The 19,111-nt window shown below is 34.7% G+C and overlaps 2 protein-coding genes and 1 long non-coding RNA gene across 3 annotated transcripts; 2 read left to right on the top strand and 1 right to left on the bottom strand.

Annotated features, from left to right (window-relative positions):
• The first annotated feature begins 553 nt into the window (after positions 1-553).
• LOC141827506 (uncharacterized) lies at positions 554-10,900 on the top strand. Its single transcript, XM_074714770.1, has 14 exons — positions 554-705; positions 1,040-1,521; positions 2,084-2,161; positions 3,136-3,293; positions 4,574-4,637; positions 5,485-5,552; positions 6,276-6,528; positions 6,891-7,031; positions 7,105-7,211; positions 7,282-7,332; positions 7,394-7,477; positions 8,436-8,599; positions 8,977-9,114; positions 10,584-10,900. The coding sequence occupies exons 2-13, from the start codon at positions 1,191-1,193 to the stop codon at positions 9,110-9,112; spliced, it is 1,635 nt and encodes a 544-aa protein (XP_074570871.1). The 5' UTR covers positions 554-705; positions 1,040-1,190; the 3' UTR covers positions 9,113-9,114; positions 10,584-10,900.
• Positions 10,901-11,845: 945 nt separating this feature from the next.
• Positions 11,846-12,402, bottom strand: LOC141826116 (uncharacterized). The gene is made up of 2 exons (XR_012601613.1): positions 12,298-12,402; positions 11,846-12,128 (listed from the first exon to the last, which is right to left on the bottom strand). It is a non-coding gene; the product is annotated as an uncharacterized LOC141826116 (long non-coding RNA).
• Positions 12,403-13,086: 684 nt separating this feature from the next.
• LOC141827312 (putative amino-acid acetyltransferase NAGS2, chloroplastic) lies at positions 13,087-18,668 on the top strand. Its single transcript, XM_074714531.1, has 10 exons — positions 13,087-13,440; positions 14,970-15,057; positions 15,398-15,606; positions 15,816-15,964; positions 16,594-16,987; positions 17,168-17,265; positions 17,384-17,495; positions 17,581-17,740; positions 18,112-18,184; positions 18,296-18,668. The coding sequence occupies exons 1-10, from the start codon at positions 13,111-13,113 to the stop codon at positions 18,453-18,455; spliced, it is 1,773 nt and encodes a 590-aa protein (XP_074570632.1). The 5' UTR covers positions 13,087-13,110; the 3' UTR covers positions 18,456-18,668.
• Positions 18,669-19,111: the final 443 nt, after the last annotated feature.

The raw sequence follows: 19,111 nt of genomic DNA, 5'->3' as shown, positions 1-19,111 counted from the left end.
TAATGAACATTCTCTTCCTCCCAAATAAAGAGAACATAAATATTCCTCTTCCCCTTCCTTTCCCTCTCTTTCCCTTCGATTAATAAATCTTCTCTCACCCCATCCAAACATAGCGTAAGAGTTTGACATTAGAAACTCTATTTCACAAATCATTATAATTGATTCCCTCCTTTGTTGGTTTGTGTTCGAATGTGCATCATGCTATTATTATTTTTTGTATTTCTTTATAAGGATATATATATATGAAGGCCCTTTTTATTGCACATCATATTTCTTAATATTAAATATATTAAATAATAAAATGTACAATCTTTTTAGTAATTAAATCAAATTTTAATTAATATTTATTTAAATTCTAAAATATATTTCATGATTCTTAAAAATAATATAAGAGTTTTAAATAATATCGAGACACTATTTTTTTATACTAAATTTTGGTTTAAACTAACTATTAAAAAATATAAATAGAATGTATTTTTTTTTAATTTTATTTTTAAAAGGATAAATATCCATTTATGAGATTTTACAGTATCCACCTTCGGACTCGATCCACTCTAACTGAACCCGATTCCCACCGACCGTCTCCTCGTCCGCCTCGGAGTAGAGATCCCGCGAAGTGCGATCTCAATCCCACCCGTCGCCGGCGCAGATCGACGAGGCATCGTACGGAGACTCCGAGGAGGTGAACTTCGCCTCCGATCGGAGGTGCGTCGCCCTTCCGAAATGCTAGATTATATTTTTAAACATATTGTCTGCAGATTGATGGGCTCGCGTTTTTGATAGATCTAGGTTTTTTTTTTCTGCTCGTTGAGTGATTGGATCTATGATTTACGTTATCAACTTTGCTGATGCGTGTTGATGGGTTCTTCTTCGAATCTACGGGTGTTTTTGATGTTTATTGTCTGTGTTTTGTTATTCCACATCGATCTAGATATATCTTCCTCAGCTTTGATCTCTCACCGTAAATATGTAGTCACTTTACTGATCCAATTTTCTTTGAGAAAGCTCCATCTGATTGTTTGATTGATTTCGTTTCCAGAACCGCATTCGTGTTCATTCTTCCTCGAACTTGGTTAGTCAACGCGGTAGTATGCTTCTTGCCGCAAGATAATTTGCAGAAAAAAGAGAGGATGGCTCTGAACGCTACTTGCTTTTGAAGAGAAACGACAATGAATTGACATGCTCCGTCAATGGCGATGTCGCAGAAGGGGTTCTCCTTCTTCAGAAGCCTTGGGTGGTTTGATGCTAAGAACAGTGATTTGATCAGTAAACAGGAAGCTTCTCCATCTCTGAAAATCCAACTTGACAAAGAAATATACAGGCCAGGTGACACATTTACAGCTACGGTTGAAATATCTATCCCACAAATTTCAAACAGACATCCTGATGGACAGCATTGGACGAACCAAATTTCTTCATTTTTACTCGATAATTTTAGTTATGAAATCAAGGGTGTTGAGAAGATGGATTCTCAGTGGTTTGCAACTCAAAAGCCGTTACCTGGATTAAAACAAAGGAGAGGTAAGTCCCTCTTGCTAATTTATAGATAATCTTTATGCACTATGAGATGCTAGTTGCAATATACACTCAACTGCTTCTCCCTCTCAACTCACTGGATTTGGAAACAAAGTCTTTTTATTGTTCTTTGCTCTATGCATGGTAAGTAGATCGTGATTAATCATGGAAATATTTCTTGATCACCAATCCACTTAAAACTCTCTGACTCTTTGTAGAGTTTCTTTATGGAGTTTTATTTTCAATGGTAATTAAGATCGTTTTGAGTTTCTTTTTTGCTACCATTGGAGGTTATTCTGAAAATTGATTGGGTGTTCCAAGGGGAAAAGTACCTTTTTCCTGAGATTATTCTCAAAGACAGTTTAAATTTAGCTGACATCCAATAATTTTTATAGATCTCAATGATTTCTGAAGTTTGTCGGCAGCCATTCTTTAGATGTTTTGGTACATAAATCAATATTTTGTCCTAACTCCTAAGTAGAGAACAAGTAATTTTGTCCTAAGTAGAGAACAAGTACATAATCTTTAGAATGATTATTTACTTAATGTTTGACCTACTGTTTTGCAGGTGAACGTTTGTTTCTTGATTGTACTGCACCATCAATTGTTTCAAAGGTGATGATACCTTCTGGATGTAGCAAAACATGTAAGCAGTTCTTTTGCAATCTGTGCATGATTTTAAATTTTCTACATAGATGCAACTGAGGACAAATATGAATTATTGATGCCTTGCTTCTATTGTTTGACCTGTATTAGTATGTCTGAGTTCTTGCTATTTTTGAGATACTCGAAATTGAAAGCAATATTATGTGGAATGGTTTTGTTCTTTTCTTTTCTGGGTAATACTTTATTATCAATTTTATTTTCAGCTCTCCTATCCTGGGTGATATTTTAGTTGGAACAAAATTTTCCCATATATCTGTCTTCTCTTTCCAGATACAGGATAATAGGAGATATAATAAACTAGCATCACTAGGCCACTCATGTCTTTGTGAGTTTATTTATGGTATGCTAGACTATGAACAGTGAGCACCTTCTGCAGGCTATCTCCAAATAAACGAGAACTAAAGACAAACATAATGAGAAAAAGGAAAACAAACACTTCGTATGTATAATACTTTACGAGATTGATCTAGTTCTCAGAGCTCAATGTTTCAATTTATAAAACATCAGGAAAATTTTCAAGCTGCATTGCAATTTGATATCCATAAGTTCCTCCACCTCTATGTGTTTCCAGAGTTTTCCATCCTATCTGGCACAAGTTGTCTGATGCATTTCCCTTGTAACTTTTTCCATGAAACTTATTTGCTGCATGCATCCATGCACCTTTGTCCATCAAAAGTTGCTACAACGGAAAAATTGATTGACGATGCTAATATTTCACTTAACAAAGAAATTAAGATGTACTACAAAGTCTATTCTTTCAATGAGCTTTTATAGTGAAAAATCTTTTGACAAAAAGAACAACACTTAGTTCTCTCTCCTCCTCTCCCTCCCTCTCCCCCTGTTCATTATATGTTGGTCTATTTTTGGTTGTAGAGGAATTTTATATATTTCACTTGAATAATAAGAATCATAAGATATTTTCTTTCCTGTTGGATTGTTAAACAACTTATGCAGATGTGGTACGTATTGAGCTGCCGCAGATTTTGCCACCATCTTATAGGGGTGTAAGCATTCGATATATTTATTATGTCAGAGTTGCTATTTCTGGAAGGTGGCTCGGACGGGAGAACAATGATCATAGTGTAGGGTCAACATATGATTCAATTCAAGTGGTTAGTTTCAAAATCTTGAACTTACTTTGATAGTGAAATTTTTCATTGGATGAATGCTGCTTATCTTGATATTTTAATTAAATTATTATATGAAAAGTGAAAACTGATTAGTATCCTTCCACATTTATATTCTCTCTCCTATTTCATTATGGCAATTGTATGTTTTGGACCTTCTAGTCTTGGATTGCTGCACCTTTGATAAAAGCCACCCATCCTCAACTGATTCATTTGGTTGAGTCTATGATGCTTTTGCTTGAGGAACAGTATGTATGGACTTATTTTACATCTGATACTATGTTGATTTCTTTTTTTTCGTTCCTAAATGTTTTTGCTTTCACATCATTAGTCCTTTATTTTATCTCCTTATCCTTAAATTTTGCTCAATAACGTATACCTCTACTCTGTTTCCATATTGAATGAAAAGTAAAAACTTACACCTTACAACTCTGGTGCTCAAAACATAATCTTAACTGAAAAATTTGTTGGAATGTGTTTTGACAATAAGCTTCAATGATCAATTCTTGACATACTCTTGCTTTGTAACTTCTTTTTTGTTAGTATTTGCTGTGGAAGTGAATCCCTTTCTAGGATACTCATTTTCATCTGGAAAAACTACATTATGACAATACTAAAAAAATCTATCTGGATTCTACTCTGCTCTATGCTCCTTCATCTCTTCTTGTTTTCTGGTACAGTGAAGCATTGAAAGCAACTCCATCCATCATCTATCTATCCTATTGTCTTCTCTTGTCTTCTAAGATTGTCAGTCAGTCCATCAATTTGTGCTTTCGATTGCTAGTCTCATCATGTGGCACCATTCAAAGAAATTATAAGGAATATGTTTTGTTACGTTAATCCTAGTTTGTCTAGGAACTGCAATCAATTGAGACAACTGGACATTAGGTGTCATTTTAAGCTAGCCAAACTTTTTGTTAACACAAATGGTTATGTTCTCTCACACAATTACATCTTTAATGGAAAGGTAAAACTGAAAGGAAATTTTTATACTATTTTGTTCTGGTAAGAGCGGTAAACTTTTAACACGTTTTAGTGCAACTAATGCTAGAAGATTAATTTTCCAACTCTTTGATGTTGGCTTGTTTGTGTCTGGCTGCATATGCTGCCATTGGATCACCACCATACTGTTAATAATGTTTAGATCAGTCAACTATCTTGTTTACAGATAAAACTGCACTTGCCACATTTAAGCAAAAAGTCAGCAGACTGATTAACCTGGTTTTGCCTAATGATGTATCTTTTGGGGCTCATCAATTTTGCAGGAAGCTAAAGCTCCATTGCAAATGGTGATTTCACAGAAGAACAACAACTTTTTAACTCAAGAAGGTGACACAACATGACTTTCTTCTTCTTGACGCTGGTTCATTCTAACTAGTGAGACGATGTCACTGTTTTCTAGTTGCGATCCTTTTTTGATTAGCACTTATCTTGCTCAGCAATTAACTAGAATACAAAATAATTTCCTTGTTTTTGTTCAAAGATCATTTTAGGAGGCACAGGTCTTATGTTATCTTGCTCAGCAGTTAACTAGAAAACAAAATAATCTTGCTATTTCCTCATTTTTGTTGTGTTTATTCAAAGATCATTTTAGGAGTCACAAGTCTTATGTTCAGAATTCTAATATTTTCTGTGAAATGATTTTACTGCCTATGCATTCCTTGGTTTATACTTTATAGGAAGAAAATGTTAAAAGCTCATGCACATGTATACTACCTAAGGCATTTACCATTCCCTTATATTACGAGCTTTCGCTTGAAATTTGATCATTGGGAATATATTGCATTTTAGATCACTTAATTTTTACTCGAACCAAACTTAGAAGCAAAAGTAACATGTGGATGACCCTAAGATCCAATCTCTGTCTACCAATTTGAACTGTTGAAACAGAATACTTATTCATACATGTACACTTGTAATTTAGCAAGTCTTCATGTATCTGTTGCTTTTTTATGTCTCTTTCATTTAGGTCATGCAATAGACCTAAGATTATAACAAGTGGTCGTGAGCATTTTGTGTACATTCAGGATATCATGTTCTAAAACTGTGCATGATATGACCTTAAGAGGTTGGTTGGTTTTATATCCCATAAAACACATTTGCATGTAATTCCAGTTTTATTTGATTCTGTTAATGGCAGCAGCAGACAATGATCAAAATGATATTTGAATTTCAGGAGAACTACCAAATGCAACTGATCAGTTGGATATATTTTGGAAAGAGAAAGATGCAGATGCTGAATGGGTATGCACTATTAGTTGTACAAAGAGCGCATAGCTTTCTAATATATTTACTCTTTGCACTATTCTTGGCAAAAAGAAAAAAGTAAAAAAGGTCTCAGTCAGTTTGTTATTTTGGAGATATAACCACCTCCTTTGTCTGACATCATGCTCTTATTAGAATGAAATAATGATTTTGTTCTGCCTTTTAAGGTTGGCAATTAATTCTGCAACAAAGCCACTCATAAAGATTCTAAATATTGTGTTTTTGGTTAAGTTTTTATCATGATATTTTTTCTCCTTTGGTAGGGTTCCATGATTGCTAGTTATCACTGATCTACAATATCTTGATATTATTAATGATACAGCCAACCCCGACAGTTGACTTGTTATATTTATCCGATGTGAATACTTTTGTGAATTCTCTGCAGACTATAGCACTTGTGGGCTAAATTATTTGACAAAATTCTGTAGGATTTTCCTTTTCATGAATAGTAAAAGAGGTGGTTCTCTGCAGAGTATTTTATTTATTTTGAAAATCTATATAAATCAAAAGGGTCCTTTTCCCCTGGTTAAGCAAGAAGTGACCTTTTCCAAAAACAATCATAGAATTTTAATAGATGGCTCAAATCTATCAATACTTTTTGTAGTTATTTGTCTTGCTCAAAGTCCTTGGGAAGATGGATTTCAATTACACAGGTATCACGAAATGAATAATTTGTTTTTTTAAAACTCTATCCTTTTGCAGATTCGGGCCAATGAAAATATAGATGTGGTGGAAGAAGGATATGATAGCTCAAAGGATGAAGTTTCTTCCATTTCCTCCTACAATCCCAACAGAGGAAACCCTGATCTGCCTTATCACACTTTGTCCTTGCAATCAATTGCATCAAGGCTGTCTAACAATGATTTTCATCAATTACAATCTGAGCGCACAGTTCCCTCCTATGTACCTCTTACTCAGCTTTCTGTGGCTGAGGTCATGGATGATTCTGGTGCAGGTATTCATATATCTTCAGCAGTTGTCAGAGTTGTTTGCTCAGAGACTTTTCACCTTCTTGTTTATCTTTCATTTCTTCTTTTTTCCCCTCTTATGTTGGAACAAGAATTATGCTGAGAATAGGCTAGCAAAATGGGACTTCTTGTTTGATTGGGGAAACTTTTGTCCTTCATGTACCAAAAAAACATTAATGAATTGCTGCATTTTTATGTTGTACAAGCTTGAGTGCTTTGTATTTGAATCCTGTCCATATGCCTTGGGTGTATAGTTGCTGTCTACCATTAACCATCATTTTCCTTTCATATTAGTAGAGCATGATTTTTTAAATACACAAATTTTTGATGAAGGTGATCATTCCAACAGGTGTTATTTCACCGCAAAGTAAACCAAATGATGCTTTATATACTCCCTCTTCTAGTATTCAAAGAAGCTATCAAGACTTTGAGTTCCATAAAAATGATACAACATTACCTCATACACCTAAACCTGTTGAACCTTCGTTGTGTAAGTTTTCCTTTTTTTTTTTTTCTTGAATTTCAGTTGATGGTAAGTAATCTACAATGTCCATTTTGTGCAGCAGAAGGCTTTGTTCGTGGAAGGTCTTACAATATCAGAATCGATGACCAAATTTTGCTTAGATTTTCTCCAAAAAACACCAATTCAACGTATTACTTTGGTGACATGGTAGGTAAATTTTCAGTGGTTTCTATAGTTGATATTTCTAATGATTAAAAAAAATGTAATCTCTCAACAGATTGGTGGCACTCTTACTTTCTTCCATGGAGGAATTAGAAGATGCCTTGAGGTCTGTATATTTTTTCCCCTTTTCTCAATAAGTGTCATGTCTAATCGATGAGCATTTCCAGGTTGCAATAACCTTGGAGATTGCAGAAACAATCAACCAACAGTTTGTTCATCCTTCAAGGAGGAGCTCACCTACAATTATAAAGGTACTTCTTCTAGGAGTAATTTTGGATATGCAAATCATGCAATTGGTTGATTATTACATGTCAATAATTGAACGTTCCAAGTTGCTTAAATGCTAGTCTTTCTGAATGGATATTGGCATTCATGCTTATTAGAAAATTTGGGTTGCAACAAAACCAAGGATCTTTCTTTAGTATTTTTATACAAATTTCTGAAAAAAAATCTTTCCACTTATCTATTATAGTATTTAGCACTCTCAATGCTATTGCCTTGCATAGAGTTATTTAAGATCCATGTAGCCAATCCAAAATAATATTTTGTAGGATGAGATAATCAGATGAAATGGAAAGGGATTTTGTAGGATGGAAACTTTTGACCTTCTTTGGTTTGTGCAAATTTTTTATTTCAGCTTGTAGTAATTTGAAAATAAAATAAAGTCATTTGAAATTTAAAAGGAAAAATATTTGTCATATCATTCACCTCTATTAATTCAAATGTGTAAAAAAAAATCAATTCTTTTTAATTTTGAACTTTTATTTTTTAAGAAAATTTTCCCAACCAATCAATCATGACCTTAGTTTAGTTGGTGGATTCCATTAGCTATGAAGAATACAAGAATGAAATTGTATCAAACAAGTCTCCTCCTAAAGAAAGTTAATATCTTTGTAAGCCAATTAGAAAATTCTTTTTACAGTTTGCTTACTGGTAATTGATTGAGGCTTTGAGGCCTTTTGTGGATCGCATAGTTGCTTGCTTACTGCATGTGATTGAAATTATTCTTATTTGCCATTCATCAAGGATAGGTGTAGTCGTGTAGTTTTAAATTACCTTTTCAAGTACAATTGAATAATAGTCGAATAATCTTGAATAAGAATCATATGCATTAGCTTTTGCGCTACATACTGTTTACTCATGCTAGATTCACACCATTCTGGTTATTTGTTGGTTCTATCTGCTGGATGTATGAATTCAAACATGCAGATACTGAGTGAGCATCAGGAGGTAGTTGCTGATTTGGTTCAGACAAGCTTTCTATTCTCAATTCCTATCGATGGGCCAATGTCCTTCTCGACACCAAAGGTGTCAGTGCAGTGGTCGCTTCGCTTTGAGTTTTTCACCACCCCCAAGGATTTGGATTTAACTAGGTAATGCCACAACCATAACATTTATATTGTAATGTAGCCAGAACAATTGCAACCATAGCCTTCTATTACTTATTCTATTCCTTTCATTGTTTTCTGCTCATTTTGTGCATATCAACGTAGATGCATATTAAAGTTTCCCATGAATAAAGTTAAAATTTTCCATGAATAGTTTTGGATTCCTTTTTGGTTCAAAATTTCAGGATTGTCTACTGTCTATATGATGTCATACCTTTTTTTTTTTTTTTCAACTTGTATTTGTTCTGTTGCAACAAATACAATATCCTCAGTTGACTAGACATTTTCGATGACATGTAATGCTATACACAAAATCCACCCTCCTGATTTCTTAGAATATAATCAATCTAACCTAATTGCAGGTATGAGCATCCTCTTCTCGTGGAGGAAAGAGAAAAAGGCGAATGGGTTATGCCTATAACAGTTCATGCACCTCCATTAAGGATTCAAACTGCACGGGAGAAGAATTTATCTCTTGGAAACCTGTTTCATTCGTAAAGGTGAGCAAAGCTTAAAATATTCACATTAAGTTTAAAAACATCGTAAGCAAAACTGTTTTTTTTTATCATGTTCTAATATGATATGCCAACATGGCTAGCTGGTAGCCAGTAGATTTTTTCATTTCCTGCCTTTACCTGCTTCCCTACCTGCTTTTCTAGGAAATGAAGATGGTGAAACACGGCGGATTATATTTTAAGTAAAATCCAATCTAATCTGAATTGATTTGGGTATTTAAAAAACTTGAACCTTGAAATCCAAAGCTATATGAAAAAAATTCGAACCTGTTTTTTTTTTTTGAGGTTGCATTGGGTTCAACTTTTCCGGATTTCCAGGTTTTTTCTCAGATTTTTCTAACTTTGATGATTGGGTTGGATCAGGTTTGGTTGAGTCAGATCGATTCTGGTTTCCAGATTGGATGAGTATTTTTTTTTTGCCTACTTCTAGACCTGAGTATAATCTACCTCAAAAATGATATTCCCTTTTTACTAATCTGTTTTGAGATGTCAAATATTCCAAAGCGTGAATTGTTCTGGTTCTGAATTATTTTAATCAAATGTCGTGTTTGTTTTAGTTAAACATCTGAACAAGCCAGTTCAATCAGTTAAACTATAAGCCGGAAGCAAAATTGATCTGGTTCGACTAAAAGAAAAGAATCACTGGACTCACTAAACAAGCTTAACCTAGCCTAGGGACATCTTTCTTAATGCTCAATTGTATAAACAAGCTTAACCTTAAATTGTTCTGGTTCGGTTAAAAGAAAAGAATCTGATTGAACTCAATAAACAAGCTTAACCGAGCCTAGGTATATCCTTCTCGATGTCAATTAGCTAAACAAGCTTAACCTAGTCTAAGGACTATTCTTTTGATTTGTTGGTTCATTAGAATAGCTATATTCTATTTCCTATGAACTCCAAACATTCAAACTCCATGGAGTTGTAATTCCTAATCATGAAAACTAGCTATCCTTTACTACTAAATTCACTTGTTCTTACTCTATTCAACTCTCTAAAAGATAAGATATATAGTATGGACGAAAGCAAAGTGAGTTGGTAGAATTAGCAGTGTGATTATGTTAGACAAGCTAAGTGAGTCAAACTAGATGGATTGGATTGACCAAATAGATTTGGTGGCAGACAAGCTAGTCATGTTAGTTGGACCCAATGTTTGAACCGGCAATTAGTACGAGCTAAATGAGTGGGATATATTATTCATATAAATAATATTTTATCATTGCAAAGACTATTCTTTGTTTATTATTTATAATATTCTTATAAATTAAGCATAATAAGCACAGTAAGACATGAAGCTTTTATTATTATTTTTTCCCATAAACTTCGGATTATAAATTCTATTATATTCCTTATCAATTCACCATTCAGAAGTACACTCTGAACATGCATTTAATACCAATAATTGTGAATTTCCTTTGAACTCAAAACTATTTTCTTTTCATCCTTTTTTTTTTCAGGCAAAGCATCGAGGCGTGTGTTGATCCAACAATGGAACTTATCAAAATACCAATCTGCGTGAAGGAGAATCACACTGCGACATCTCATATTCATTCGCTTCACCACTCACATATATTATGTTGAATTTCGGCGCTCTTATAATTTTTCTTCTTATTGTTATAAACAATTTCTTTTGCCACACATTTTTTCCCTGGTAATTCTAACACCAAATGTTATAATGTTCTTTTCCATGCTTTCCTTGGTGTATTAGTCATTTGTGGGTCTCATTTTGAATGTGTTGTCATTATTTATTTTTTGTGCTTCTCTTTTTCCATTCTATTGAAATATTCCACTTATTTGAATAATTTTCTCTTGTTGTCCTGTATTTTTAGGCTCTGTTTATTTCCACTGAGAGATGCTAAAGGGAAGTGGGACGGCAAAGGATAAAGGTAGTAGAGGTGGGGAAATGAGTTAATTTATCCATGAGTAGGTATGTGAAAAATGCTTGCTTTGAAATTTGTTAATTTTTTAAAAAAGGTTCTATCAATCATAAGAGAAAAAGGAATTAATTAAGAAGAAGAAATGGTCAGAATGCTCATGCTTGAAATTTTCAATAGTGAGTTATTTCGTTGCCTTTATGTCTTTGCTTGATAATATTAGGTTGAAAAATCAACCTATTAGTTTTCATATTTTTCCTACTCAATTATTGTGTGCCTTCTCAAACTCATCATCATCGACTCGTCCATGATCTTACACATTGTAATATGTATAAGTGAGTCTATGTTAGTTTCAGTTTAAAAGGGCATCTCTCAAAACCACACGTTAATATATTGTTCATTCTACTTATTTCGACTAACTACTAAAATATATTAAAGTAAATTAATTTAATTAAATTAAAATTTTGCTCTTGGGATACGGGTGGTGGTAAGAAGCAAAAAAGATTTTTATGCAATGAGGGTTCGAATCTCACGTTGAGTATTTTCAATTATTCATAGGTATTTTTATTCATGTTTTTTAGATTTGTTTGATAGTCAGTCTGTGAGGTTAGGTAATTTATCTTTAAGATTAATCGGATCGTAATAGTAACTTGTATAAACATTTTTGCTAATCATATATTATGTTGATAATTACAAAGTTTAATGGGGGGGGGGGGGGGGGGGGGGGGACTTTTCTTCCGTGGTATGTGCACGTCAAGCCCTCCAATCTTGAACAAGCAGTAAGAAACATCTAAACTAAAGGCATTTGATGATAAGCTTTTCCATTTTTTGGAGAAAAACATTAATTATGAAACTTATAAATATAGTTTCAAAAATATAAACATTACACTGAACACAACTTCACATGAAGATCATTAATATGGTGCAAAAAGAAGAAATACAAAGAAAAAACAATAGTTACATGATTTTTTCCAAAGAAAAACCAACCATTAAGTTCTGTACTTGATCATAAAAACTTCATGTTGTAGCACTCTAACTTTTTGCACGACGATTCCCAATCGCTCTTGCAATCCTCCTCGTCACAACACTCGCACTTGATCCCTAGTGATTGTAGCACCTTCACATGCCCTAAGCACCATCAAATATCAAACACAAAGAGAAAATTAGGATACACCAAATAATTCATTGAAAAACTAACACAAAACATGAAATATCACTACATAAAATTGCACATGTTAAACGCCCATCGACTTGCCATCTTATGTCTCTCTTTAAAAAAAGTATATAGTTTTCTTACTCTCTTGCTTGTTGAAGGAGATTGACTCTACTTCCATAGCTTGAGAAGACAAAGAGAAAGAGAAGAACAGAAGAAAAATGAGCAAGAAGCCAAGCCTTTGGTTGACCATGGTGTGGTTAGAAGAAGCTACAAATGCATCGGGCTATTTATGGATCACCTCGACTAATTGTTTAATTTTAAATTATAAGATTTCGTTCAATTATTGATACTTAACCCCGATATTAATATTAATTTGCGAAGTATATCTCCATTTATCTTAACTATGTCAAAAGAAAAATAGTTTTATTAAAGTTCCTAACAGGAAAATTATATTAATTTCCAAATTTTCAATTCTTAATGTGTAATTAATTTTTTTGAAAATTTTCTTATAATTAGGATTTAATGAAATATTAGCATCATTTTTATTATAAATTATTAAGAGTGAATAGTTTTATTGAAATCTTTGACTTTTCCCAAATAATTGAACTTAAATGACTCATTGACTTATCGTATTTATTAAATGAATTGATGGATGCTCCTCAATATTAAATGACTTCCTCACTTAATTGACTATTAAGATTAAGTAAGAAATTAGTGGGTAATCTCCATTTCAAAAGGATAAGTCTGAAATCTGAATCCGCTAGGGTTTTCGGGTCGGATCCTGTAAATTTCCCCCTCGCCCCTGGCTCGCTCGCCATCGGCCCGGTTCGGGTTCCAACCGATTTGAGCCGCGCGCGTAGATAGCCCGACGATATTTATAGCCCTTGACTCGCCTTCCTCCCTTCACGGACTCGTCCTTCTAGAGTTTTCCAGTCACCTTGCGCTCCGATCTCCATGGCTGCTTCGTTCTTGAATCCCCGGATATCTTCCCTCGTCGCCGGGGATCTCCCCTGTTCCAAGCCCTCCGCGCGTCTGCTCCCGCTCAGCGTCCGGCTCGGGCGGCGCTACCAGGTTCGTCGCCGAGCCCTCTCGGTCTCCTGCGTCAGCTCCGATACGGATTCCGAAAACGGATTCTGTGGAATTCGACCCCTTGTGGATAACGATCAGTTTGTCGGGTGGTTCCGCGAGGCCTGGCCTTACATTAGAGGGCACAGGGGAAGCACCTTCGTCGTCGTGATTTCTGGGGAAATCGTGGATAGCCCGTATTTGGATAGCATCCTCCAGGTAAGATTCGATTTCGAGATTTTCTGGTTTTAAAATGTTGTTGGCAGATACAATCTTACTGTGAATCGATTGATTTTGTTTTGATACACCTATTGGAATCAGATCTTTAAGAAGTCATGTTGAGGGCTTTTTCGTTATGTCATTATCATTGTTATGGTTACTTGAAGAATACTGAATCCCGATAACACGCGTGTTCTTTTGTTGAGATGAATGGACAAACATAGTTCTTTGATCTTCAGAAGTTTGTTGAATTGGTATTCTGAAACTTTAAAAAACTAATGATTACAGAAAGAACTAACAGCTGTGTGCTATTATGTGCTGAAAAGTTTGATTTCCTCAGGTCTGCGCTGTCTGCATGGTTTATTTTTTTTCCAAAACATACATGCTGCACAGTGATTGAGCCTCTAGTTTGTCATGAATTTGAATTTTATGAATGTGGAAGATGAAGCACTGGCCAGCCTACTTACTGTAAAATATTGGAAATTATGCTTCATATTAACTGAGCCTCTATTTTGTCATGAATTTGAATTTTATGAATGTGAAAAATGAAGCACTGGTAAGCCTACATACTGCAAAATATTGGAAAGTATCGAGTCGATAGATGTTGGAAACATGCATTCAACTCATTCTTTAATGAATGAGTTTATTCTTATTACAGAAACTTGGAAAATATTGAGTAGAAAGATGTTTGAAACATGTATTTGGGGTCTTTCTTTAATGAATGAGTTAATTGTGAATCATGCATAGTATTTTTCAGATAGTTGACTCTTGTGGTTATTCTGTTTCTCCTCCAACTATGCACATTTAATTATATCGGAGTATTAACATTATGAGGTTTGTAGTATGACCGACCTAAGTTCACTCCTCTACTTACAACACAACATTTTGTCCTCAGTTCTTAAGGGATCTGTTTTGTTAGCTTGTCCAGTACATTCCATCATGAAGATCTTGCACTTGATCTTTGTGTTGACTCTATGAATAGCTTTAATATTCAGACTCTTCATATTAGAGCATGACATTGATAGTTTGACATGTCTTGGATATTGGCACCCTCATTCACTTCATGTAAGGTTTTTTCTTTATTTTTTTTTAATAGAAATAACCATGTTGAATGCTTAGATGCTTACTCATGTTTGATACTCGTTCTCAAGCATGAAGTAACATTGATGGACAGAACCCTTTTAGAATTGACTTGTTGGAGTTTTGTTCAGTTCAGGTCTCTTCAGAATAATAATTTGGTACTTGATTGCAAGCCTATTCTACAAGGGCTAGCACACTTTTTGGGGGAACACATTCCCAGACAAACAAACTGTGCAAAAAATTGTCAGAATGAAGATATATATGTGAAATTAAGCATTAGCATGCAATAAGACGTAATGGCAACTTATTCTTATTGTGAACTTTCTAATATATATTTTTGCTGAATGAATTTGATTACCATTTAAATTATACTGCTTTGTTTCTCAGATCCAGATTATTCTTGCTGGCATTAACTTATGTGAACCTCAATATTTCTCATGTTCATACAGGACATATCACTTCTTCATGGTCTGGGCATCAAATTTGTTCTTGTTCCTGGAACTCATGTTTTCATTGATAGGGCTTTGGAAGAAAAAGGTGTGCCTGATTTGCATTCTTCATTAGATACGTATCTGCTTGAAACGTTTGTTTCTTAGAATTTAAAACCTTTGAACTGACATCTTTTTAGTAACCACATTATTCTAATAAAAGCTCTTGTCTTGGCTTCTTCAATACTAGTTCTTGTCCAGACTGAACTAATGATGACATTCTGAAAATATGTGAACATGGTCTGAATCAAATAACTTTGTTTCAATAATATGATCAAATTTTGATTGTCATTGATCAATGGTTCTGCTACTTATCTTTTGTCATTTTTTTCTTTATTCTAATGTGATATTTTCTCTAACTTGCCATTTATACATATTGGTCTCCTTAGGAAGCAAGGGTAAGTACGTAGGGCCATATCGAATAACTGATTCTGATTCATTAGAAGCAGCTATGCAAGCTGCTGGGAGGATTCGTCTAGTGATTGAAGCAAAGCTTTCTCCAGGACCCCCTATACTTAATCTTCGACGACATGGTGATCATAGTCGTTTTCATGAACTTGGCGTTGGGGTGTCTGGAGGAAATTTTCTTGCAGCTAAGGTTAGTTCATTTCTCTCTAATAGAACAGAATCTACTTGTAACAGAAGCCATTACATCATTGTAAATGTTGTCTTCCAATCTTTCATGAGTGTTTTGGTTAAATAACCTGGCCTAGAAGTCGCAAGCTGTTAAGTAGTACCCTACTCTATGTTGCCAACATTTTTAGACGACTAAAATGGGCTTACCATTGTTTTCTGTTTTGGTTGCAGCGTAGGGGAGTTGTTGGAGGTATTGACTATGGATCAACTGGTGAAGTAAAAAGGATAGATGCCTCTAGTATAAAAGAAAGATTGAACAGTGACATAGTTATCGTCAGCAACATGGGCTATTCCAGTGCAGGCGAAGTCTTAAATTGCAAGTATGTTGATCATTGTTTGCTTTCACATTGATATGTGTCACTATTGAATTTTCATGATGTACAGTCTGGCTTCAGTGTCATTTATCTCCTTCAAGAAAATGAACTAAAGTCTTAATGTCCTAATAAGTCTTAATGTCCTAATATAAACTAAGAATACATCTTGCATGGTTACTTGTCATAATCAATATTCTTGCATAGTTTGAAAAGAATGGAAGAGAGACGAGATTAATATCACAAGATCCAATAACAGTTCTAGTTGGAGAATTGGTGTAGTAGATTTGCATATCAAGTTCAACAAAGTTTAATATATCAGTTAAAGTTCAATCTAAAGCAATTCATCCATGTTTTTCGGACACCAAATTGATCCCAAACTTTCTGAATGGTCCAGGCTTTTTATTTGACAAACTGATTTATCAAATGTTTATCAGTACCGTGGGTTGGTTGAGATAGCTTTGATTCTGAACATAAATCCAAACGAGTGCAGGACATTTTTCAGAATTGCTTTTGGCCATTCCTGTCTGACCATTCATACTAGTTTTCTTTACTTATACATAAATATTTTGTTTATTTTTATTCTGAAAATTCATGTCATTATATTTGTTTATCTTAACTAACAACTTTATTTACAGCACTTATGAAGTTGCCACTGCTTGTGCTTTAGCTATTGAGGCAGACAAATTGATATGCATTGTAGATGGGCAGATACTTGATAAGAACGGACGACATATACGTTTCATGACCCTTCAAGATGCTGACTTGTATATCAGAAAAAGAGCTAAGCAGAGTGAGACAGCTGCAAATTATGTCAAATTTGTAGGTGAAGATATCAATTCTTCTGGAAATCTTCATTCAAAGATAAATGGCATGGTTTCATGGAAGGATGAGAGCTCCTACGCAAAGTTTCAGAACGGTGTTGGGTTTGATAATGGAAAGGGACAAGGATTTGCTATCGGTGGTCAAGAACGTCTGAGCAGATTAAATGGCTATTTCTCGGAATTAGCTGCAGCAGCATTTGTGTGCAAGGTAATGCTCATCATCCATCATGAGAACTTTGAAAGAGTGTCTCAATGCACTATAATACTGATTCATGACAATCAAGGTTCATTCTTTTTTTTTTTTTTTTTTTTGGTAGACCTTCACTATAATACTGATTCATGACAAAACCAACTTCACATTAATTCCTGTTCATCCTTTTCTGGTCAGGGTGGAGTTCAGAGAGTTCATTTGATTGATGGCACTCTTGGAGGAGCCTTGCTTCTCGAATTATTCTCAAGAGATGGAGTCGGAACTATGGTGGCTAGGTGTGTAGTCATTTTCCCCTCTCCTAATATACTGGTCAAGTTATTTATATTGTCTCATTTTACTTCTTTAGTTGTCTTTGAAATTAACTGGCTGATTCACTTTTTATTTAATTGATAGTGATGTCTATGAGGGAACAAGGATGGCTACAAATGAAGATCTTCCAGGCATAAAACTGCTTCTCCAACCCATGGTTGAATCAGGTTCATTGATTCAAAGGACTGACGAAGAGGTGAGAGCGATTGTAGCGTCTTCTTCTTTTTCATCATTCTTATGCCTGTATCATCGTCGAGCACTAATGGAATCTCTTTTCTCAGCTGCTTAGTTCCTTGGGATCCTTCGTCATCATGGAAAGAGATGGTTCGATTATCGCATGTGCTGCTCTTTTTCCTTTCTTTGAGGACAAGTGCGGTGAGGTAGCTGCCATGGCAGTCTCTCCAGAATGCCGTGGACATGGACAAGGAGATAAATTGCTCGGTAAATCTCAAACTCTCTTGTAGATATAACAATACTAGGTGAGATACCGAACTGCAGTGCAGTAAAGAACATGCCATCTAGGACTTCAGATTTGCTATTTGTTAATTCACATCATCGATAGATTTTTGTTTATTGAAAACTATTATAGGTTTTGGTTTAATGATCAACCAGATTATTGAAAATTATTATAAATTTTGGGAGAGAATAGCTCGATAAATTGCTTGGTCAATCTCAAACTCTCTTCTAGATAATACTCCAATGCGGTGATATATATCGGACTGCAGTGCACTAAAGAATCTGCCGGCTAGGACTTCATCTTTGCTATTCATTGATTCACATCATCAATAGATTTTTGTTTAATGATTAACCAGATTACATTGAGAAGAAAGCGTCGTCACTTGGATTGGAGAGGCTTTTCCTGCTCACAACCCGTGCAGCAGACTGGTATGCTAATTCAACCTCCATTTCTTTCTTAGAATCGACCCATTTAGAAAGTTTTGTTCAGTAATTTTATGCTTTTCTTTGATCATTCATTGATCTCAACGATTGCCCCAGGTTTGTTCGACGCGGCTTCTATGAGTGCTCCATCGAGTCTATTCCATCGGAACGAAGGAAAAGAATCAATCTTTCGCGCGGATCAAAATACTACATAAAAAGTCTCCATCCAGAGGTAGATGGAATGTCTGGTAACAATGCCACTTACACAAGTAAATAAGCTCCAACTATCTCATTTGATCTTGCTTTCTTTACCGTCTCGTGGATTTCTTTTTACTGGCTTGCATATTCAATTCATCCAAGGAAGATAGAGATAGGGAGGGACATCGTGTCTGGAAAAAATCTTGCATTTTGCAATCATTTTTGTGAATTTGGTTTTGTATGCTGTAAATGTACGTATTTGAAAATTTCTTATCGGTATTTTTTTTTTTCACTTGCACTTTAGTTTTGATGATGTGTTTGGTGCATAGTTTGATTAAAATAAATTGAATTTTAAAAAATATATACAAATAACTAACTCTCAAGGAACATCAAAATCTTTACATTATGAGTCATGTAAAATATATTTTTTATTACAAAATAACTAACTCTCAAGGAACATGAGTCCTTGCGTTTATTTGGACGGAAGCAGGAAAGGAAGGAAAAGAAAGAGGGCATTTTCTGTTTCGCCGCTCGTAGTTTAAAACATGTCAACAAAACCCCAAATCTAATCAAACTCGTTAGGAATTACACTAGCGAGAAAAATGCAAAATGCGGGAGGTAAAGCAAAAAAACAACTTTTGATAAAATTTAGGGACGAAATAACTCTGCATTATTAATATCTCATATTTACTTGAAAAGAAGTAGAAGATGGAGGTGAGCGTAGAGCTTAAGTTC

This window comes from Curcuma longa, chromosome 4 (genome assembly GCF_044706935.1).
Source record: "Curcuma longa cultivar G26 ecotype Majalengka, Jawa Barat chromosome 4, ITB_CL_G26_1.1, whole genome shotgun sequence".
Classification (NCBI taxonomy): Eukaryota; Viridiplantae; Streptophyta; class Magnoliopsida; order Zingiberales; family Zingiberaceae; genus Curcuma; species Curcuma longa.
Note: the sequence above shows the minus strand (reverse complement) of the source record. Positions and strands in the feature narration are given on the sequence as shown.

Bases quoted from the DNA above. Each gene is read 5' to 3' on its own strand.
- LOC141827506 (XM_074714770.1), top strand. From the start codon at position 1,191: ATGGCGATGTCGCAGAAGGGGTTCTCCTTCTTCAGAAGCCTTGGGTGG. The intron at 1,522-2,083 runs GTAAGTCCCTCT...ACTGTTTTGCAG, and splicing joins TGGATTAAAACAAAGGAGAG to GTGAACGTTTGTTTCTTGAT. The intron at 7,032-7,104 runs GTAAGTTTTCCT...CATTTTGTGCAG, and splicing joins ACCTGTTGAACCTTCGTTGT to CAGAAGGCTTTGTTCGTGGA.
- LOC141827312 (XM_074714531.1), top strand. From the start codon at position 13,111: ATGGCTGCTTCGTTCTTGAATCCCCGGATATCTTCCCTCGTCGCCGGG. The intron at 15,965-16,593 runs GTATGTTGATCA...CTTTATTTACAG, and splicing joins GGCGAAGTCTTAAATTGCAA to CACTTATGAAGTTGCCACTG. The intron at 18,185-18,295 runs GTATGCTAATTC...CGATTGCCCCAG, and splicing joins ACAACCCGTGCAGCAGACTG to GTTTGTTCGACGCGGCTTCT.